This window comes from Carassius auratus, chromosome 34 (assembly GCF_003368295.1).
Source record: "Carassius auratus strain Wakin chromosome 34, ASM336829v1, whole genome shotgun sequence".
NCBI lineage: Eukaryota > Metazoa > Chordata > Actinopteri > Cypriniformes > Cyprinidae > Carassius > Carassius auratus.
In genome coordinates, this window is record NC_039276.1 from 12,059,457 (window position 1) to 12,082,923 (window position 23,467).

General features: G+C 36.2%; 2 protein-coding genes across 10 annotated transcripts in view; both read left to right on the plus strand.

Moving 5' to 3' along the window:
• Positions 1–13,060, plus strand: part of LOC113053214 (tyrosine-protein phosphatase non-receptor type 4-like) — a 45,212-nt gene extending 32,152 nt beyond the window's left edge. For 2 of the 3 annotated variants that reach the window (XM_026218055.1, XM_026218057.1), the window contains 13 exons: positions 1,209–1,370; positions 5,190–5,346; positions 7,043–7,126; positions 7,223–7,279; positions 7,591–7,747; positions 8,047–8,213; positions 9,204–9,294; positions 9,379–9,440; positions 9,547–9,693; positions 9,821–9,949; positions 10,385–10,533; positions 10,659–10,794; positions 11,375–13,060. In XM_026218055.1, coding sequence (XP_026073840.1) covers positions 1,209–1,370; positions 5,190–5,346; positions 7,043–7,126; positions 7,223–7,279; positions 7,591–7,747; positions 8,047–8,213; positions 9,204–9,294; positions 9,379–9,440; positions 9,547–9,693; positions 9,821–9,949; positions 10,385–10,533; positions 10,659–10,794; positions 11,375–11,467 — 1,591 coding nt within the window. In that variant the 3' untranslated portion in view covers positions 11,468–13,060. The remainder of the gene's footprint in view (positions 1–1,208; positions 1,371–5,189; positions 5,347–7,042; positions 7,127–7,222; positions 7,280–7,590; positions 7,748–8,046; positions 8,214–9,203; positions 9,295–9,378; positions 9,441–9,546; positions 9,694–9,820; positions 9,950–10,384; positions 10,534–10,658; positions 10,795–11,374) is intronic. The other variant, XM_026218056.1, reaches the window with a different exon arrangement.
• Positions 13,061–14,242: 1,182 nt separating this feature from the next.
• The window catches only part of LOC113053215 (band 4.1-like protein 5), a 39,762-nt gene continuing 30,537 nt past the window's right edge, over positions 14,243–23,467 (plus strand). For 5 of the 7 annotated variants that reach the window (XM_026218058.1, XM_026218062.1, XM_026218065.1 and 2 more), the window contains exons 1-2: positions 14,243–14,543; positions 15,234–15,438. In XM_026218058.1, coding sequence (XP_026073843.1) covers positions 15,259–15,438 — 180 coding nt within the window. In that variant the 5' untranslated portion in view covers positions 14,243–14,543; positions 15,234–15,258. Of the gene's footprint in view, positions 14,544–15,217; positions 15,439–23,467 lie in introns of all 7 variants that reach the window. The other 2 variants (XM_026218061.1, XM_026218059.1) reach the window with 2 other exon arrangements.

Genomic DNA, 23,467 nt, shown 5'->3' on the forward strand with positions numbered 1-23,467 from the left:
CAATACTGACCCTTGAGGGACGCCACAAAAAAGAGGGTGGGCAGATGATGAAAATTCACCAAGGTGAACAGAAAAACTTCTGTCTGTCAAATATGACTGAAACCATTTAAGGGCTATGCCCTTAATACCGACACAGTGTTCAAGTCTAGATAAAAGAATAGAATGATTGACCGTATCAAAGGCCGCAGTAAAATCCAAAAGGACTAAAACAGCAGAGTTACCAGAGTCCACAGTTAAAAGAAGATCATTAGAAACTCTTAAAAGAGCAGTTTCTGTACTGTGACGGGGCTTAAAACCAGACTGAAAATTTTCATATATACTAAATTCATCAATAAATGACTGAAGTTGATTAAAAACAACTCTCTCCAAGACTTTCGATAAAAAGGGGAGTTTAGATATAGGTCTAAAATTTGACAAATTGGAAGGATCCAAGTTATTCTTTTTCAGTAGTGGTTGTACAATGGCATGTTTAAAAACAGATGGTACACACCCTGAGCTGAGAGATGTATTGACCAAAGATACAATGCTTTGCCCAACAGTGTCAAAGACATCTTTAACTAAACGTGCAGGAATACTGTCAAGGGGGCAGGTCGTAGGACGTAGCTGTTTAACGATGTCAAAAAGATAGGAGAATGTAACCGGCTCAAACTGCTGAAAGACAGCTGGGCGAAAAGAAAAACCGGGGGAGTTACTGATAACTGTAAAGGGTGGAAAACTGAGACCAGCAATTTTGTCCACAAAGTGTTTCAGAAAGTTTTCACATAACATTAAAGATGGCACAGTACAATCTGAATCACGTGGGTTAACGAGAGAATTAAATACATTAAAAAGAACCTGAGGCCGCTGGCTGTTACTGGCTACGAGGTCAGAAAAATATTTAGTTTTGGCCGCTTTAACTGCTCTCTGGTATTTACATAATGTGTTCTGCATAATTTCGAACGAATGTAATATATTGCATTAAATGGTATTTTTTTAAGTCTATATTCTTTACTCCATTATGACTTAAACCTTTACTTTTTTTATCCTCATTTGAATTGGAAAATGTGATTGAGATTTAAATTGGACAGTTAGGCCTAATACATTGTCCTCTTACAATAAATTTCTTTAATGGGTAAGATCACCTAGTTTAGCCAATGGATTTGCACTTGCTCATAAAAAAAAAATGTTGGTGAAAAGGATTACAGCAACTATAAATGTTCTGTCAACAGCAGGAACTCCTTATTTGTGCAAGAAGGTCCTCGGCTACGGCCCTCTTCCATGGGTCACCTGGTGGACCATGTCATCCAAGCCTCCCCCAGCCTTCCTATTTTCTCCAATCACAAATCAGCTTCCTCTACACAAGCAAACAGCATCAGCCTGGAGTCTACACCGTAAGTTCTTCCTTTTCTTCAATAGCAAAACAGTCCATCCTCAAGAATTGGCTTCAGTAATGCTTTAATATTATTGATAGTGCATCCTATGGTTGCTTCTGTGTTCAAACTCGTTTAAAAAAACAGCCACAATACCCCAGCAACCACCTAGAAACGTGTGTAATATGCCTTTAAAGGAAAAGACTGTCTAGATGTCATAGATGTATGAAATATTGGGTAACACTTTAGTATAGGGTCCAATTCACACTGATAACTAGCTGCTTATTAGCATGTCTATTATTAACATATTGGCTGTTTATTAGTGCTTATAAAGTACATATAATGCATGACATCCATAATCCTACCCAATTCCATAAACTTAACAACTACCTTATAAACTATAAGTAAGCATCAAATAAGGAGTTAATTGAGGCAAAAGTTATAGTTAATGGTTACTTAATAGTGTGAATCGGACCCTAAAATAAATTTCAGTGACATTTTAAACTTTCAGTTTCTTAAATCCCCAAAAGTATCTTTAAAAAAAGAATAACCCAGAAAACCAACTCTTCAAGCAGACGTTTCGTATACTTTTTATTTTTTTATTTTTTTTGTATTAATGCACTTTATAATGCATTTCATGTCTTGACTGTTTGCTGATTCATACTGCTGTGGCACTCTAACTTATTGAAACAGTAAATCATTTCATTTATTATAAAACACTATTTGCAGAAGCCACATAATTTAGTGTTAAAAAACAGAAGCTCAAGTCTGTTCCTCAAATGGCACAAGTGGTTTTACTGCACCAAAACCATCTTTTATTGGCTGTTTATTTTGTCTCAGCCTTCCAATCAAAGTTACCACCTTCTGTCTGCGCCCTTAAATGGCCCCGAATGGAAACTAAATACACACTGCGCAGCTGTAAAACATATTTACCGCTCTCATAGCGTTGGGCCCAGAGCTCTGGATTTTAACAGAGGATGGTAAACATGTCAAGCTCTTTGTGATCCTCTTGATTAGGTCTGCAGTATACTTAACCCTAATGACATTGCCAGTGACAGATAGGCTATTTGTATGGCATGTGGTTGTTTTGACTTTGTTTGCAGAGCTGGTTTAATAGATATAGAACAGCTCATCCCCTTTTCCTTTGTTTCACAGGGTGTCCGCGGGTCCTTAAAAGTCTTAAATTAAGGTTTCCTAATAAAAGTCCTTAAAAAGACTTAAAAATGCCTTAAATTCAGATTTGATGGGTCTTAAATATTTTTGGTTACATTGACGCTAAAATATCTTAAGTCTGACAGACTTAATATAATTTAGCAGCTGATAAAACACTGATGAAAATATTGCTTCAGAATAAATCGTCTGCACCACCAAAAATCTTGGTGATATGGTGCTTTTGTTAGTAGCCCCTCACTGAAGAAAACAAGAAAAAAAACATTGCATGGGTCAAAATGATCAAATTTATTTTTTATGCCAAAAATCATTAGGATATTGAGTAAAGATCATGTTCCATGAAGGTATTTTGTTAATTTCCTACTGTAAATATATCAAAACCTAATTTTGGTTTAGTAAATGCATTGCTAAGAATTCATTTGGACAAATTTAAAGGCGATTTTCTCTGGATTTAGTTTTATTTGCACCCTCAGACTCTAGGTTTTCAAATAGTTGTATCTCTGTCAAATATAGTCAGATCCTAACAAACTATACATCAGTGGAAAACTTATTTATTCAGCTTTCAGTTGCTGTATACATCTTAATTTCTAAAAATTGACACTTAAGACTGGTTTTGTGGTCCAAGGTCACATAGATTTGTCATTTAATGTGTATCTCCACAGATTTAGGTATTACATTTCATATAAGGTGGTATTAAAAAGGTATTACATTTACATTTAACTTGTTCATGACTGTGGAAACCCTGGTTTGCCAGCACCTGTAGTGTCACAAAATAGTTTAAATGGATATTTCACTTAAAAATGGAAATTCTGCCATTATTTACTCACTCTGATGTCATTCCAAACCCCTATGCATTTCTTTGGATGGAATGCTGATAACCAACCAGTTTCAGTTCCCTTTGACTTTCATTGTATTTTTTGTCTATATAACCGAAACAGTTTGGTTGTCAACCTTCTTTCAAATATCTTCTTGTATGTTAGACAGAACAAAAAGTCATACAGGTTTGGAACAACATGACGGTGAGTAAATGATAATGATTTTTATTAATAGTTTGTGGTTCATTTGTTGGGCATTTTTAGAAAGTCTGGTGTTAGAATGTGACGTATTATAGAACGCATTATATTAGAAGGTATTTACTGGTGCCAATCAAATTTGTAGATTTTTATAATGCTTACTGTTTATTTATTCATTTATACAAAAGTTTATCTGTGTTTAAAATGTATATAGTTTTAAAAAAATCCAAAATAACATAACACCATGTCCTAACCAGTCACCGCTGCAATAAGTAATTGTTAGTTGCTTTGTTTCTAGTTCTTTGGCATTGCTGAGCTACCTGTATTTATATACTACCAATGTTGTGTGACTAATTACATATGTTATCTATTGTAATTTGATTTGGATAAAAGTATCTGTTAAATGCATACATGTAAATTGTTCTGGGTAGCCCTGCCCACAGTGTAATCTCATTACTCCAACATCTGGTTCTAAATGTGTAATACCCATCAGATATGTGTTAGGACAAGGTGTGAAATCAATTTTCTTCTCAACAAAGTTTGAACATGAGAAATCACAGAAAACTGAAAAATAAGATATACAGAACAGGTGAGCGGAAATAGTAGTAGACACAGTAGTAGGCATATATTTAGGGTCTATGTCAGAGATGTTTATGGTATTAATGGTATACTATATGTGCCATCATTGTCATGCTTTCTTTGTTTAATTATATATAATTTAGAGGAACTGAGTATGAATACCTATTTCTTAACACACAGATGTAGGCATAGCGTATGTTCCATAGTCCTTTCGATTCTGCTTTATCTTCCTGTACACATAAAGAATAGACCAACATGCATACTGTACACACACACACACAGACACACACACACAGCATATGAAGAAATAAACACCTGGTGCCCAAACTCAAACATCTAAAAGGACTTGCAGAATTCTGGTTTGGCAGTGTTTATAAATCTTTTTGACCAATTTATTCAAAAAAAGCTCATAAGAATCATTTGTTTCAAAATCGGATTACATTGGTCATGTTGTATGTCCCTGCTATCCGTAGATTAACAGACACTTGCTCTATGTGACATTTGATTTGCTCAGCATCTCTGTAAAGGCATGATGTGTTCAGTTTGGGTCAAACAGTCACTTTCTGATACAATGCTGGGGTGAGAACACAATTTGAAATGAACACTAAAGCCAAATGAGGTCAGTGGGAGCCAGTGCACACATGCAGACTTGCACACCTTTACGCCCTACTGTATATACAAACACACACTCAGATACTCGTGACCCTACCTGGTGTAGTGTTCACTGGAAGTGTGTGTCCATTTGTGAAAGCTGAAACAGAGTGCGTTGCATAATTCAGAGGTTCACTGGGTTGTCACACTATAATGTTTTCAGCTGAATTAAATGTATTGAGCTGAATTGTGCTTTCATTGAATTGTGTCATTCATGTGTTGGAAAAAAAAGATGGTATTGGAGCCCTTTTATTAAAGGGATATTCCACCCTGAATAGAAAATTTAAATTATTTACTTATGCTCATGTCGATCCAAACATGTTTGACTCTCTTTTTATCTGTGAAACACAATATGAGATGTTTTAAAGTATGTTTTTGATGCTCTTTCATTTGTATATGTTTTTAAATTTGTTCCTTAATTTTATAGGTCTCCGGAAGGAGTTGAAGGTCCGCCCCCTGCCCTCCCACCCAAACAGTCCAGGAAGAATCTGAGCCAGCTTATACTGTCCCACTCCCAACAGGACTTGGACAACAACCACATCAATCAAATGTACACTATCCCCATATCAACAGACAAGGTGAAGGTAAGAATACATCAACTGACTCACTCAACCCAGACTGTCTTTGTGCTACTTGGTTGTTCCTCTTCCGAATTTGGCATTAATAGCCTTGCATCCCTCCCTTCTATGGTGCACTGCTGACATGGTTATGGTTGTACTTTCAAAAAGTAATAAAGCTCTTGGTGGTTTGGTGCATAGTTTAATACACATAAATATTTTTCATTGCCTTAGTATGTTAATATTTTTTATATTTTTATGTTCACCTAACGCAAAAAGAAGGATGACAGTACAAAATTAAATGTTATTTAAATTAGGGGTGAAAAAGCTAAGTTGTCTTCTGAATTTCATTCAAAAATGTGAATTGTTGGTAATTGTTAAAAACACCCCATAATTTACTCACCTTCAAGGCATCCTAGGTATACATGACTTTCTTCTTTCAGATGAATCCAAGATAGAGATAAGAGATAAAAATGTCCTGGCTCTTCCAAGCTTTTATAATGGCAGTGAATGGGTGTTCTTTTTCAACAGTCTAAAAGAAGTCTAATAAAGTGCATCCATCATCATAAAAAGTGTCCCACATGGCTCCAGCCTATATCATCTGCTTTTCACTAAACAACAACTGCTGCTCGTTATACGAACATTAACTGATAAGATTAGAATATTAAATTAGTATTAAATAAATAATAGAGTGGATGAGTGTCTGTGTGCACACGATGTAAATAAAAGATTAATTGTGCCGTAGTGTAGAGCTTCATTGAATATAACGGAACTTTGTGAGATTGTGAAGAACAGAGATGAGTTAACTTCAGTTAAGTGAAATTGGAGCAGGTGATTGCGCAGTGAAATATTTAGGCAGTGTGGTTGCACATATCGACACACCCCTGTGAGTAAATAAATATGAATGGAATAATAGAACCTTTTAAACTGTTAAACTGATTTTATTAATCTGTCGAAATCCTTACTTTAGATTAACAGTTAAATGGCCAATATGAGTATCCCTACCTAGGATGCCTTGAGGGTAAATCATGGCCCGATTTTCATTTATGGGTGAACTGTCCCTTTAATTTCAGTTGGTAAGAGTTTTAGATTTTGGGGGCGTAATGGCCTTAAAAGGATAAGGATAATTCTGTCATTTTCTGTCATACACAAAAGTAAGTTGTTCCAAACCTGTAGAAGTTTCTTTCTTCTGTTGAACATAAAATATATTTTTTAAGAATGTGGTTATCCAAACAGTTGTTTGACTTCCATAGTATGAAAAATATATATATAATATATAATGATAATTACAATGGAAGTCAATGGGGACCAGAAACTGGTTAACCACATTCTTCAAAATATCTTATTTTGTGTTAAACAGAAGAAATAAAAAAAACTTGGTTTGGAACAACTTGAAGATGAGTAAATAATGGCAGAATTAACATTTTTGAGTGAACTATACCTTTAAGTAGCTTCACCTGATCTCTGGAGGTTTACATGTCAGTGTGCAAATAAAACTAGGAAGATCTCAAACAATGACTTGAAACGTTTGAATAGACAGTCAGAAATGTATGAAGGTGCCAAGTCATACACTGCTTTAAAAACCATCCAAAATTTTACTTGAGAGAAATCAATGCAAACTAGCTAAAACCATTGAAATGTGCTGTTTTAAATGATTAAATCTAGAACTGAGTAATTGACGTAAATTTTGACATTATTTTAATTTTTCCCCCCACGCGTTTAGCCAAACGGAGTAATTCCACATGACAATCTTGTCCTGATCAAGATGAAACCGGATGAGAATGGGAGATTTGGGTTTAATGTGAAGGTAAAATGCTCTCCATCTGTCATTTTCTGTGACTGATTGTTGAAGATTTAATAATTGCATAGCCTTTATGAAATCACCCCTCTCTCTCCTTTGTAGGGCGGCTCTGATCAGAAGATGCCCATTATCGTGTCTCGAGTAGCGCCTGGAACATCAGTATGTTTAACTGGCTGTTTACTGTCATAAATACTGTGGTATTGCCTTTTCATAGGGCAGCTGGGATTATAGCTGAAGACAATAAAAACTGATTCATTGAAGAGTGACCCCTATTGGATTAGCAGTGAACTTTCCTGTATGCCTGTATTGAAGGATTTCTGCTGCTTTCCATTCAAAATTATATATGGCTTGGATTTTCCTTCTTGATATTTCTTAATTGATTAAAAAGAATGTTTAAAATAATGCATTGAAACCTATTTTGTCATCTAATGGCAAGTACCTTGAATTTCATCATCTTCTCTCTTCTCTAGGCTGATTTGTGTGTGCCTCGTCTGAATGAAGGCGATCAGGTTGTGCTGATCAATGGTCGACATATTGCAGACCACACGCATGATCAGGTGGTCATGTTCATCAAGGCCAGCTGTGAGAGCCACTTGGGGGAGCTCATCCTGTTGGTGCGACCCAATGGTGAGTGCTGTTCTGATTCATTTACTAGTCTGTGATGTCTTCAAGTCATGTAGAAATAAGTGAAGGTGACATACAGCCGAGTATGGTGACCCATACTCAGAATTAATGCTCTGTATCTAACCCTTTAAAAGTGCACACATACAGCAGTGAACACACAGTTAACACACACCCGAGGAGTGGGCAGCCATTTATGATGCGATTACATTAACATTTCATGTAATTTATTCACACTTTGTATGGCTTGTTCTGTGGATCTGTCACATTATCACATTGCCACCACATTAACTCTCCTTGCGTAGCTATCTACGATGTAGTTGAGGAGAAATTGGAGACAGAGCCGGATTTTCAGTACATCCCAGAGAAATCTCCCACAGACCCCTCACAGCTGGACCAGGACGCCTGGAGGGACTCAATGCTGCAGTTAAAGGAGGGCCTCAAAAGTGCTACTATGCTTGCCCAGTTTGATGTGAGTTATCAGACTGATTCTGGAACAAATCAAAAGTTTTTACTCCATACTTGATTACAAATAGCGAGCACCATGATCATTTCTCCTTTGTTCTCCTTTGTAAAAGAGTGTTTAAGTTCATATGTAATTGTTTATCTAAACTGCTCATTTACCGCATGCTCTGAAATCCACAGCAATCAGGGTTGTTCAGGATGTGGTCATATCAAAAGACCTTCCTATTACTTCCTGTCTTTCATCTGACAGCCCTAATATTTTCCTGTTAGTGTGTGAAGGGCTTGTGTATGTGAATAAGTTGATCAAAATGTGTAATATGTGACCCTGGACCACACAACCAGTCTTAAGTGTCAATTTTTGTTTAAATAAGATGTACAAAATCTGATCATATGATTAAAACTAGAACTGAGAAATTCTAGTTCTAGCATATTACTAATAAAAAATCTAATTGTGATATATTTACTGATATTGATCATTTTGATCCATACAATGTTTTTGGCTATTGCTAAAATGCCTCACTGCTATGAAGTGTTCAGTTTTGGTTAGATTTACTTTCAAATGAGATTTGATATATATTCTATTTTCATATAGTGCATTTATGTGTTTATGTATTTATGTTTTTATTTACACACACAAATCACCAGGTGGAATGTCCTTGAAATGATCCATTATTGAAATGCTCGAATTTTAGGAGTAATGGGCCATTTCACACAGAATGCGTTTTTGCATTCCTCTGCCTTTCCGTTAATTTTCTAAAGATGGATGTGTTTGACTGTTGCACTGGCTTCTTATGCAGCATCTCAAAAATGCATTCTGTGAGAATTTCCCCTTATACAAATCATATTTTAGACATAATTCGACCAGATTTCTATGTCTCGTGAGTGAAATTCATGTATAAAATTCATAAAAGTTGAAAGGAAGGTTTGAGTGTTTTTGTTAATGAGTTTTCATTTATTAGGATTTTTGTAAACTGACTGACTTCCTTTTATTTTAAAGCAACTGTATCGGAAAAGGCCTGGAATGACAATGTCATGTGCCAAATTACCTCAGAATCTTTCCAAAAACCGCTACAGAGACATCTCACCTTGTGAGTACCGCTGCATGCCATTCCTTTTTACTAATAACCAGCGGAAGTGATAAAACATGAACCGGTTTGTTGTTTTCTTGTCAGATGATGCCACTAGGGTCCTCTTGAAAGGCACAGATGACTACATCAATGCAAATTACATCAATGTAAGTGACTCATAATTATTTTATTACTTCCACCAAACTCAGACACCCAAGGAATGATGGACTGTGATTAATAGTCCCTCGTAATTTTGTTTTGTCATGTCCGCAGATGGAAATTCCTGCCTCCAGACTCATAAACCGCTATATCGCCTGCCAGGGGCCACTACCCAACACGTGCCCGGATTTCTGGCAGATGACGTGGGAGCAGGGCTCCTCTTTGGTAGTCATGCTTACTACTCAGGTCGAGAAAGGACGTGTATGTATATCTTGATCTTTGACATTGTAACTGTGATGGTTTTATTCTAACAAAGAAACAATTAGTTGCAATTCATCTTTTCTGAAATCTTCTCGAGCTTATGTCATTTGATCCATTTCTACCACAGGTGAAGTGCCATCAGTACTGGCCGAACCCCTCAGGTAGCGCCACATACGGCAACTTTCAGGTTTCCTGTCAGACTGAGGAAGGAAACTCTGCTTTCTTGGTTAGGGATATGACTCTGACTCACATTGAGGTGAGTTGTATTGCAGATTTGCATGTTAACAGTCTAAGTCAATTCTTACTTTGACTTGAACCGTGCAATGTTGCAGTTCTTCATAAAGTTTCTAGACTGATGTTTTGATAGTTCACCTAAAAATACAATTTTGTCATTTACTCACCGTCATGTCATTCTGAAACTGTATGATATTTTGAAGAAAGTTGGTAACCAAACAGTTTTGTTACCCGTTGCATGGACAAAAAGCTTCAACATATTTTTTAATTTATGTTCTACAGACAAAATAAAGTTTTGTAATGAAATAAGGGTGAGTAAATGATAACATAATTTTCATGTTTGGGTACTTGGCAAATGTTCATTTTGAACTCCAGGATCTTATTTGCAGTTTAATTTGTCGTGATCCCATTATAACAGTGTCATTTTGGTGTATTGCTTTGTTGTGTGTATTGTTAGAGTGGGGAAAGCAGGGAAATGACCCAAATCCAATACCTGGCGTGGCCTGATCATGGTGTACCGGATGACTCAACGGACTTCTTAGATTTCGTGTTTTTGGTCCGAAGTAAACGAGCTGGGAAGGATGAGCCTGTTGTGGTCCATTGCAGGTAATTAATATGTCTATATCACAAAGTAGTTTTAAATGTAGTTATCCAAAGTGAATTACATAGTAATCAAGTGCGTTACCATTTCCCCTTTTTATCCCTCCCTCTTGCCCTCTTTCATATCCCAGCGCTGGGATTGGCCGGACAGGAGTTCTCATCACCATGGAGACAGCAATGTGTCTGATGGAGTGTGGCCAGCCGGTGTATCCATTAGAAATTGTGAGAACTATGCGGGATCAGAGGGCCATGATGATTCAGACTCCTGTAAGTCCTGCCCACCTTCTTCCTTCTGGTCATTTCCTCCGTCAGTCAACCATTGGGGGTTTGTTTTTTGCCCCCAAGAATCTTGTTTACAGTGTTTCATTTTTCATGATCCCATTATACTGGTGTCATTTTGTGTTTGTTGCTTAGTTGTGTGTGAGGAAAGCTGGGAATTGACCCAAATTTATGCTTATAGCATTTTTTTTTTTGTGCTTCACAATTTCAAAAAAATATTATGCAGCATATCTGTTTTCAACCATTGATAATAATGTTTAAAATGTTTTTGAGCACTAACTCAGCATATTAGAATGATTTCTGAATAATCACGATACAATGAAGACCAGCGTAATGGCTGAAAATTCAGCTTTACCATCTCAGGAATAAATTACATTTTAAAATAAATAATAAAAATATATATATTTTAATTATTTTCAACATGTATTGGATAGATCTGCTGTTTTTTTTTTCTGGCTTTACTTGGTGCATGATTTTGAAGGATGGACCTGATTTTTTTTTTTGACTTGCATTTCTTCCTGACACGTCTTCCATTCATCATGACTTCTCCTCTGTTCTTTCTTCTCAGAGCCAGTTCAAGTTTGTGTGTGAGGCCATACTGAAGGTTTATGAGGAGGGCCTGGTGAAACCGCTCAAGTCCACGCTGTACGAATCCAACTAACGAAATGCCAGCTTTTCCCGAAAATGATACTGAAATTCACTGACAGGATCTTCTTCACATGATGACATCACAGCTCTGTGATGAAGTATCCCTCGCCAGGAACACAGCTCATAAACCAAGCACTGCTGCACTTTACAATGGCAAAGAGACTTTATGCCAGGCTTCAACGAGGAGAGTAACAGCAACAAATAATCTAACAAAGGTGAATGAGGTACTTGTAGGAACTTTGAGTGTTCAGGGTTTTAACAGATATATATGTTAATAATGACTATAGTGGAGATTGCTGGTGCCATATGTGTGTAAGGGCAGGCCCGTGAATGAATGACTGTTTTTATATGTGGTCACCTATTATTTTGAGACAAACAACACCTACAAAACAATTTACATCCAGGCCTGTGCTGCAGATGAACATTTGTATTTTTATTAGAAATATTTATTGTATTAATTTCAATATTGAGCCCTGCATAAAAAACTACTTACAAAAAAAAAAAAAAAAGAAGGTTTTCTTAAGACAATTATCATTTTTCCTGTTTGTTTGTTCTCCCTTTTTGGGGCAGATTGAAAATTTGTTTTATTTATTTTTCCTGAAATTCATTTTCCTGAAATGCTGTCAACAAGGACTTTAAAGCACTTTGCATTACAGCTGTGATGCAAAATATCAGTTTGGTCTCAAGCAGAAGTTAAACGAATACAAGAATGAAAATATTGTGATTATTTACTCACCCTTGTGTCTTTCCGAACCCATATGATGCTCTTGGAGACGGAGTGCAAAAAATGTTTAGAAAAATGTTGTGCTGCTCTTTTCCATACAGCGAAAGCCTACAAGATAATTATATTCCAAATCGTCTGAAGCCCAACAATTGCTTTGTGTGAGGAAAAGACTGAAATGTAACTTTAATTACTAAAAATATTCCACCCAGGTATTAGTTCATCAGCTTGACACAATTACTTATGAACCAGTATGTTTGTAGAATAATAAATTCAGGGCCACCAACCCACAGAAATTAACATATAGAACAATCAAATTATAAAAAGACTGCCATGAAGAAATTGGATCTGTCCAGAGGCAAACATTCCCCGAAAGAATCAACTTCTTACCATTTTAAAATCAGATATTCGATTAAAGGTTTAGTATCCCCTGTAGGTAAAGCAATTTAAATAAGTTAAGTATGGCAAACAAGAACTGCTTTTTGTGTTGTTCAATCTAAATGTTACACACCATTGTGTGTCAAATGCAGTACCGTGTTGGAGGATCAAACTGGAGTTAGTTTATGGTTGACCAGTTAAGTTCTTGTAGCAGACTGTGCCTGCAGAATATCCAGCACGCTGTGAGTGTGTCCAGTACGTGTGTTGTTGTGTTATCACTGTATGTTTCTGATGTCTGTATGTGCAAATGTGTTTTATAGTACTGTTAGTGTGAATGTGAGAGCCCAAATCATGCGTTTAGGTTTGATCTAGACCTGGTTCAACACATTAGAGCTGGTGTCTGGTTCAGGCCATCTGATTTTTAGTTTATTTAATTGAGCCCTAGTTTTATTATCAGTCTTCGTTTAGAAGCCATCATATTAACATTGTTAAACTATCAAATAAAATGTTTGACCCATTGCCCAGTTTCACAGGTCATCTCTAGTTGAAAGCCGAGTTGAATCCATGCCTGTACTCTTTGTAAGTTACTGTCTACTTTTACAGTCAATCATATGTTTCTTTGTCGTAATAATTGCTGGAGAACCTTGGTTTTTGGACCAAAATATTCCATTCTATGCTCAACAGGCTACAGGTTTTACCAAAAGACATTTAAAACAGGTATATGGCATGGAATTTGGGAGAAACTACATGCCCCCTGCCTTGTGGGACAGCACTTTTTCAACAAAGATGTACAATTGTAGACTGGTGTTAATGTTTAATTTGCTGCAAAAAAAAAAAAAAAAAAAAAAAAAAAGTTGTGCCACTTGTCCATTTTTATGAAAATATTATAAAGTGTACATACAATGTTGTATATTAAAAAGAAAATCTTTAAAATAAATTAAGGTGTGCGATCTGGGTCGTTTTTGTATATGATATGTATTATTATTAATATTATTATTATTACATTGCACATTTGAATTCCTCCTCTGAAGATTTTGGCAGGGAGGAAAGTTTTTGAAGCTGCCCTCAGTGAACCAGGGGGTGGTGCTGTTAGAAATAAATAAATACAGAGCACCTGTAAGCACTAGAGTTTTTGAGGGCTGAAAATAAGATCTTTTTCTTTTTTTGCTGACCCAAGTAGATTTACCCTAGCCTTTATATATATTATATATATAATTTATTTAGCTATTTATTTATTTAGCTATTTATTTAAAGCTATTAAAATTAAGTTATAATATTTTTTTATTTTATTTTAATTAAGTGTTCAGATTATATAATTTCAAACCATTATATGAAACCACATTATTTTCATTCTAACCAATGCTATAAAGATAAAACGACTTGGTATATAAAACGATTACGGTAAAAACATTTGGGATAAGCCTATGCAGTTTTAGTGCAATGTTCCAAAATGTTCTCATGAATGTTTTTATTTCTATCAGTACATTTTTGTGTCTGAATCTGGATTAGGATGCGCTGATTTACACTTTTCTGACATGTCACACAATATCTGATTATAGTTTACCGAAATATAATAAGAATTTAATAAGAAGTTAATTATTATTATTATTATAATGTAGCCGAGTGTCAAAAGTTTGGATTCCATTTTTACTCTACACTGGCCCTTTAAATGTAAATCCACTTTTAGGGATTTGCGTGACGTCATTTCCTGAGGGAAAACAAAACAGCCACCCCACAAGCTTTCGGACCGGGGCGAATATCAGTAAATCTTACCTCCAAACAAGTAAAGTGGCTGAACCACACTGCGCCGTAGAAGATGGATATTTCAAAACACAAAGTTTATTGATAAAGGCCGATGCTAAAAGACTTTCATTGGCGGAATATTAATCACTCTGCAGTAAGTATCGCTTTTGTCTGTGGTCTGTCTGAGGATCAACAAGTGGATTGGAGCTGCTAGCGCGCGAGCGTCTCGAGTGCGGTCATCCCAGAGGTGGGCGCGATATATATCTTTTGATGAATCACTATAGCCTTATTATAAGCGCTAGCTGTTTGTATTATTAAATACAGCGCTTTTACGTCGTCCCGCAGTTAAATGTAAATTCTGCGCATATTATTTTTTCTTGAGCAAACAGGTGTTAGTGAAGTTCAGTCAGTCAGCGCGTAATTGCAAGCCACACACAATGATTTTAATCGAAACATATAATATATAAATAAATATATATTTTAAATGTGCGTTGGTGTTAGAAAGCTGCGGATTTAATTTGAAGACAGATAAATTAAGTACTTGTAATAAAAGAAGATAGCAGACGTCTGTAATGAATATTTAACCCAGTGGTGAGAGTGAAGGTAACTGCTTTAGTTTATTTAACTGCAGTTGTATTCAGAGTCTCTAAATATCTTAAACCTTTTTTTTTCTTCATAAAAACCACAGTTTGTTTTATGAAAATTGTAGTTATATTGACCTAACCGTGATGGTTTTCCCTTGTTACTGTGGTCTTATTATAGATGATTCAGTTAAATAATAGTTGCTATACATCCAGTATACATACATGTACATATATGCATACATATACATACAATCTGAGTTAATGGTCTTATTATATATTCCACTGATCGACTGTGGATAGAGTTAAGAACTATAGCGAGTTGTCATTTTTAACTTAGGTGGTCTTTCTTCCAGACTTGATTAACTAGTCTCCCTGAACATGTTGAGCTTCCTTCGCCGGACTTTGGGCCGACGGTCCATCCGCAAACATGCCGAGAAAGCTCGACTCCGGGAAGCCCAGCGAGCCACAACACACATCCCTGCTGCTGGAGATGCCAAGTCCATCATCACCTGCCGAGTGTCCTTGTTAGATGGCACAGATGTCAGTGTTGATTTGCCGGTGAGTTGACTAATACATTTAAGTGTATATGTGTATGGTTTTCATAAACCGATCTGTGGTCAGTTTCAGTGCTCTTGCCTTGCCAGGTATACTTGTTGCAATACAATCTGTTTTAGTTGCGTTGCAATCTTGTGTGGTTGCAACTTAAAATGTGACCTTCTTTGAAGCTCAAGGTTGAATCCTAGGGATAAATTTTCAGCCTGTGCTCTGACAGAAACTTGCCTACTGAGTCACGTTCATACTCCAGTATGACAGCGAGAATGCTCTCCATTGTTCATTGCTGTTTATCCTGGGAGAAAAGAACAGTGAAACTAGACATCTCTGGTGGGTAAAATAAGAAACTGTGCTCTCAGGCTGGTCTTTTTTCCTGCCGGTGCATGCATCTTAACTTTGTAAAGCCTGCTGTATCATATTTGATACATGAATTTGTAAGGCCCCTAAATTATCAGCATGAAATAAAAAAATAACTTGCTTAAAAAAACTGTAATGAACAAACTACTACATCATGCCTTCTGCCACCGACTGATAGTCCACACTGTTTTAGCAAGTAAATGGCCTTTTTATTAAGTAAACATAAGTACTAAATTAATATTGTTATTAATATTTCATGATGAACATTTACTGGACTGAAGCAACTTGGGTTTCTTGATTATTCATTCATATTTGTTTTTTGCAAAATAGTCATGTAAGCATGTGTGTGTCAAATATGATACAACAGACTTTTGAAAAAAAGTTATTTTATTATTAACATTATACATTTTGCCACCCACAATTGAAACAACAGAGTTTTTAAGAAGCATTTAGGTATCATCTTACTAAAATATATTATTGGGATATATTGTTGCAGATGATATTTACCATTTTGTTTATAGTCTAGTATAAAGTAACACTTTCATACAAGCGTGCATATGGCATTCTGTGTTGTTTGCCCACGCTTTTTGATTATTGCTGTTGTAATGTGGGAAGCCAATAGTCTGTTTTACTTGTTCTTTTTCAACAAACCATATTGTTCATGCATCGTCAGATTTGAGATGAGCCGTAGTGCAAGGGAGGTCAGTCTCAAGTGTGTGGGGCGGACGGCAGTACGTACCAAGAGTACCGCGATACGTATCGTGGATGGTCATAATATCAGCATCTGTGCAGTTCTTTGTCGTAAATACAGGTTTCAAAATGTTATTGGTTCGCAATCGGTTTTATTATCTGCTGTAAAGTTTTCACTCCATTCACCCCCTCATCACCACAGCGGTTTTCTCAAGCAAAAATTTAGCACTTTAACACATAAGCGCATACTTTATAAAACGATCATGTTGCTATTTTAACTTGTATATGTAACTTTCAATATAAAACATATTACAGTGCATTAACTACCATACAGTCATGCACTGAAATGATTAACGACAGTGACGGACAGTACTTGAGCTAAAGAAAGAGGTTTGTACTGTATTTGGCTTATTCATTACTCAAATGTTATAGGCCAACCCATCTGTTCAATACAGTGGTATACTGCAATGAGTTTAGTATACAGTACTACCCTACCCTATTAGTCAAACATTTATTTTATTTCTTTTATGATTATTATTATTATTATTATTTTTAATTATTATACCCTCATTTGGGGCTGAGCCCCCCTAAAATGAAAATTTTTATTTTTTTACGAAGGATGAACCTTTTTGGCTAAACAAAATGAAACAATGGACCGAAGGCCGAATACCGAACACGGTTTTTCACATTTTCCCCCAATGTAGGCCTATATTGCCTTTTTTTTTTTTTCACCATTGCATGAATTACATTGTCAAAATGAAAATATTTCTTGTTGAACCTACTTTTTGTAATCTCTGTTTGATGCTTTACACAACAATGACTTTAAATTATCTTTTTGGAGTAGTTTCTCCAAATTTGATTAATCACCACATGCAATTAATTATATAAAAAATTTTAATCGCTTACCAGCCCTAATTTTTATCTTACAATAAATTAAGATTACATTCCTACAATAAGTTAATGTTTAGACTACAATAAGATATGTTCTTGCATAGAAATGAATTGAAATGCAAAGTATGCTAACATTATTATTAGCAAATATTGTTGCATAATTCATACTTTTTCATATGTTTTTTTTTAATGGCAATTAAGTGCGGTTCAGTGTGGTTTTTGGGCTGGTCTCTGTAGATTACTAATGGCCTGTTTGAGGCTTGAAGAGGAAATAACCAATGTAAGCGGGATTCACATGCCATAGTAGTTTACGCTAAAATCGTAATCTTCCAAACCCACATTACTTACGTTCTTACATAGCATTAAAGGAGGATTTTGGCAGGATAAAAATTCTACAATATATGCTTTTTAAAAAGCACTGTAGAAACTGATTTTTTTTTTTAATTTATTTATTTTTTCTGGTCTCCTGTTCACCCAATTTAAGCACCAAAGAACAGATGACCAACCACGGCACCTCTGTAGACAGAGAGACAACAAACTCATTGTATAGTACTATGCTGCTGGAAGAGAGACATAAATATCTTTACAGTTCGCAAGCTGCACAAACATGCAGTGACCATCTGGTGCATCTCCAAGGAGAAGCCTTTCAAACAGTCTCCCCGGATACCCATAAATACTGAGTCGCTGTTTCACTGCCCAGTGTGAAGGTGGAGGATTCAAGTTCACTTAATTTCCTGGCTTGACATATATGTTCTCTCATATTTGAAGAATGAAGCCAAGCCTAAACAAGAAAGCCCAGTATTAAAAATCACGAGAAGCACATATTAAGGTTGGGTCAACCTGTTAGTTTAGGATGACTACTTCATTGACTAAAACTGTAATATTTTAGTTGCAGTGCTTTAATAGAAGAATATATGGCCATGTTCATACACCAACAGAATACGGTTGTTAGTGTATACATAAAACACTACATAGTCTTCACTATATCAATCAAACAGGAACTGATTCTTTAAAGATCCAGAAGTGATTCAATCAAGTGCAACATTAATGACCGAGTTTTATATAGATTATTGTTTTTTCAATTAATTGCACAGCCCTACTCTTACATTTATTTTCACATAACTGACTGTGTTTACATGAATGCTCCTCATGATGGCCATTTTGACATAATTTTGTGCCTATTTGACCAAGCACAAAAGAGATCTGTTTTTGCGATCACATACTGTCTGAGAGATGCACTTTCTCAATGTGTGTGTCAGTCAGCACCGCATTGAGTTATTTTTTTCACTGCTTATTACACTTTATGACTATCAAGTGCGTCCCACTCTTTATTTTCTCATTCATGCATGTTTACTTGTCACTCCAAGGTGTATATAACTTTTAAGTAGTACTACGTTTTAGGGGTGGGCGATATAAGATAAAATTGATATCATGATATTTTGCATTGTCCAGGCGGTATCGATATTATATTGTGATTATGATGAAAAACAATTACAGGCAAAATATTATAACTAGAAAATTGACGGACGGGACATAGACGTGAAAGACGTTTTTCTCAAAAAATGTCAACATGAGGTAGGCCTTTATTGATTAAATTAAATATTGTGTTTTTGAGTACGCCAGTGGTTTCCAAACTTTTTCTGCTGGTCCTCCTTTTGTAGAGAAAAATATTTTCAATATCATTAACCATTTCTGATTATCAATGTTATAAACATTTGTGCTGCTTAATCGTGCCGCTCGCGTCTAGTGTAGATACATTGTTTTGGTATGTGTGAACCTTAAGTATATTCATAAATTGCTTTACCTTTACCTAGCACTGGAAGTCATTTCACAAACTTGTAACTTTCATGCTTAGAGCAGAACTATGCATCGTCCATTTATATTTCTACATAGCCCTAAGTGCGATCGAAGAAGCAGAGTTGTATTGCAGAGAGCTGTGATGGTGGCAGATTTTTACCACCGTGGTGGTAATGGACCAAATAACCACTGGTGGTGCTGTGTTGAGGTGTGTGTGTGTGTGTGTATGTATATATATTTATATAGCACTTCCGTCAGTGAATATGCATCCTGCAAAACACTAAAATAAATATCAAATAAATAATACAGTTAAACAAGAAAGTAGCCTAAATAAGAAGGCTTAATACACCCTGTCTAACGGACGAGAGCAGCGCAACGTGACAAAATACTTCTTATAATCAGTGATGATTCTATCGATGCGGCATTGCGGCAAGACACGACAAATCCCCAACAGTAGTTTATGAGGCACTGACACAGCGTTGGAGACACTAGACAGACAAAATCTGTTGCGACGCGGCAGTATCGTGCCCGGTAAAGACATTGTTCACTGTTCCGCCGCCAAGCAAGCAGTGCATTCCCAACAAGGTATATTGTCTATCAAAAATATTTATTAGCTAAATGCATGTTGTTTGAAGTCAGTAATTATCATAGACTTATAGTCTAAATAAAACAATTTGCAACAATTACTGTTATTACCACAAAAAAAAAAAAAAAAAAAACTATAGAAATGCAAAATTGTAATTCATGAATATATAATGGTATCCACGGTATAGCAAAATCTATATCATGTATCAACATAATACCGGTAAAGATTAAAGCACTCCCCTACTATGTTACGCAGATATATTTACATATTGCAGAATACACGATATAGCAAAATCTCTATCGATAAACACTTTTTTCCGCGTTAACTACGCAGACTATGGTTAGTGGTCAGGAATACAGGCTTGACTCCAACTGCACATTCACACAGACAGTATTTGAGATGCTACCGTAAATCATTGTTTGAACTGGACATTTTGAGACACCTGTAAGTAAATGTGGTTGTCAATCCCAAAAATTTTACAGTGCAAACATAGCCTATATGTGCAACTTCTCAGATTTTCTTGTTTTGTTATTTGTTATTCACAACTATTAGCATATAAACATGTTAAACCTGAGCGAGGGTGGTAGATACAGGTTCAGAACAAGCAATCGAACCAAGTGTTACTTTCTGTCCTGCTTGCTGGAAGCACACTGAGGAAGTAACTGCGCCTCCAAAGGCTGTATTTTGGCCTAGCAGCCTGGAAAACTTCAGCTGAACAATGTGAGTCCTGAGCCTGAGGTTCACTCAAGCACACAATGGACTCTTTGTCTGCATTCTTGCAGTTCACTGGGATGCTTTGTACACTATGCCAACTCACTGGGGCCTGCGTGAGCATCCGGTGCTGTTCGCCTGGGCTACAGCTAAACCAGTCTTCCCAAATCTGAGTGGAACAGTTGGGAGAGACACTTGTGTGTCAGCATTCTTTTTCATACATGGAGATGCTAGCATGGATGTAGCTGACAATAAAATACTACTTTGAGTACTAAACAGTGTATTTAAAATAGAGTATGCCAAAGATAAAGGTGGTTTTTTATCTTGGGTCTTCTGAAAACAAGAAATTTAAACTTTATAACTCTCTTTGATTTACATCAGACAGTCCACTAAATGGCCCTTTTGGTAATCGCTTCAAGTAGTAACATTTATCACTTGCTTAAAACTAGGGATGCATCGGTTGACCAGCCATAAATCGGAACCGGCCAGTTTTTGCTTAAAGAGGGGTTGAAATGCTTGTTTTCACTCAATATCCTGTTAATCTTAAGTACCTATAGAGTAGTACTGCATCCTTCATAACTCCAAAAAGTCTTTAGTTTTATTATATTCATAAGAGAAAGATTGTCTGTACCGATTTTTCCCGGAAAAACACGACCGGCTGGAGGCGTGACGTGTGGGCGGAGCTAAAGAATCACGCGCGCGAGTAAGCTTTTGCGTTGAGAGCGTTTGGAAGCTGTGACATTACAGTGAGGAAAAAACCATCATCCAAAACAAACCATGGCTAACAGTCAGATTCAGCGTATATTTATGATCCAGAATCAGATCCAGAGGCTGAAATTTAACAAGAGCCGCATCAGCTACGACGTCTCTATGTGGTATGTACTGAAACTGTATATATTTGTTTAGCGGTTTTGGAAAATGACTAAGTTCCACTTTGTCGTCTTTTTTTTTTTTAAGCTGTAACTTTACATGTGGAAAGTGCAGTTTTATGCCAACATCGCATGTTGTTTACTTGATGTGCTTACACACTGATAGCTAAGTTAACAACACAGAGATATTTGAAGCAGTTTTACTCACCGCATGCGGTTCCAACACACGATCGTGACCCTTTTTTGTTGGGACTGCATTATCCTTAAGAAATAAATGATGTGCAAATCCGGCGTCTAACTGGGCCTTGTTTGTAAAACAAGCATCTTCGAAATGCAGGGAACAAACACAAACACTTGCACAACTCCGTTGATGCTCTGTAAAAATAAACTCCATCCACTGGTCCCTTAATGCTGTTTTTTTTTTTTGGTAATCTGTGCAGGGTTGTCTTGCCCTGGCAACCAAAAACACACTCCTTTTGTGACATTTCGCGACGCTCTCGCTCTGATCAGTGAACGTCTGTTGTGCTCTCATTGCTCTGCTCTACGGGAGTGCGTGCTCTTCCGGGAGAAGTGCCCTTAGGACCCATATAAGGAAATTCTGCTCCATTTAACGTCACACAGAGCCATACTCGAAAAAAAATTTCCGAAACTTGTGGCAAACCGGAAGGAATATTTTTGGAACAGAAATCGGCCCATCGGCCGTTTTATGGTCTTTTTATTTTATTTATTTTTTTTAAGCACATTTTTCCGGAAATGCGCCCACGTGCACAGACTACATTGTAATCATTCGCTTTCATGTAATTTGTGTGGATGTATTTCGAAATCTGTGGGCAAGACATGGGCAGCCGTTCAGCACTGGAAGTGCAGCGCTAATCATCTGAGGCACCGATAGCAGGAAGCGAGCAGTCAACTGCAGCACTTAAGAGCCCCTTTCCTGCGCTCTCTGAAGTTGTGTGAGTGTACTGTACCTGTCCACGCCCTGCACAAGAGACAGTGAAGGGATGTTCAGCTCAACGAAAGGGACTAAACTGTGACAAAATTTTTTTTTTTTGTAAAGTAGAATTTGCATGTCACGTTTAAAAACAAGAAGTAAACGTCAGTTCTGTATAGATGATTATTTTTATTTTACTTTAAAATTACATTGACTTAATTTTATTTAAAAATCACCTGCTGTAGCACACTGAAAAAAAGTGTTTCATTCATCCAATTAAAATATTTTAGGGTAATGATTCACATCTATATTTTTTAACTTGAGACAATAGTTATTTATTTTTCATTAGCTCAAGTAAAAAAAAATGTAGATGTGAATCATTCATTACCCTATTTTTGGATGAAAGAAACACTTTGCATCTTTGTTTTATTCGCACCAACATTATTTGATTTTAGTATTTTGGAATAATTTATTTATAGAGCATATTTTTATTTAGCTTTTTATTTTAATTTAAAACCAAATGTAAAAACTAAAATACTAAATGCTGATTAAGAAACATCTTATTGAATGTGTGTTGTTTGGATTGTAGAACTATGCAGTTGTTGCCTTTTTAATTTCACATGGTTACAAGGACAGTTCTATGTAGTTTCAACCCAATTCAAAAACAAAACCTAAATGCTGATGTCTATACCATCTATGTGTGTATTGAATGTAGGCTACTTACTGTGCAGTTACTGCCGTTAATTTCAGATGGTTATGGTTATTGTTTTCAATAGCCAAAAGCCAGTTCGGCCTATTAAATACCAAATCAACATCTTGTTTATGCACACTTTCCTTATTTCTTGTTTGTTGCTTAAAGACAAAAAAAGGGTATCGGAATCGGCCAGTTTGCTTGTAAAAAATCGGCCAAGAAAAATCATGATCGGTGCATCCCTGCTTAAAACCAACCTTGCGAAATGTTTGAAATGTTCTTTTTGTTTCTGTCTTTGCTGGTCATGGGTCAGGGGCATCCTCCATTGTTACGCTAGAATGTGACTGTATCACTGGCTTAACAGGATGCAGTATCATATGAAATCAGGCACGATTGAAGTCAAGAGTTTGAGCTGTTAAGGCTTATTCAGACAGAGAAAGACCAGGAGAGCTCTTCCTGCAGTTTGGAAATTGAAATGTTTTACATTAAAGGGTTAGTTCACCCATAAAAGA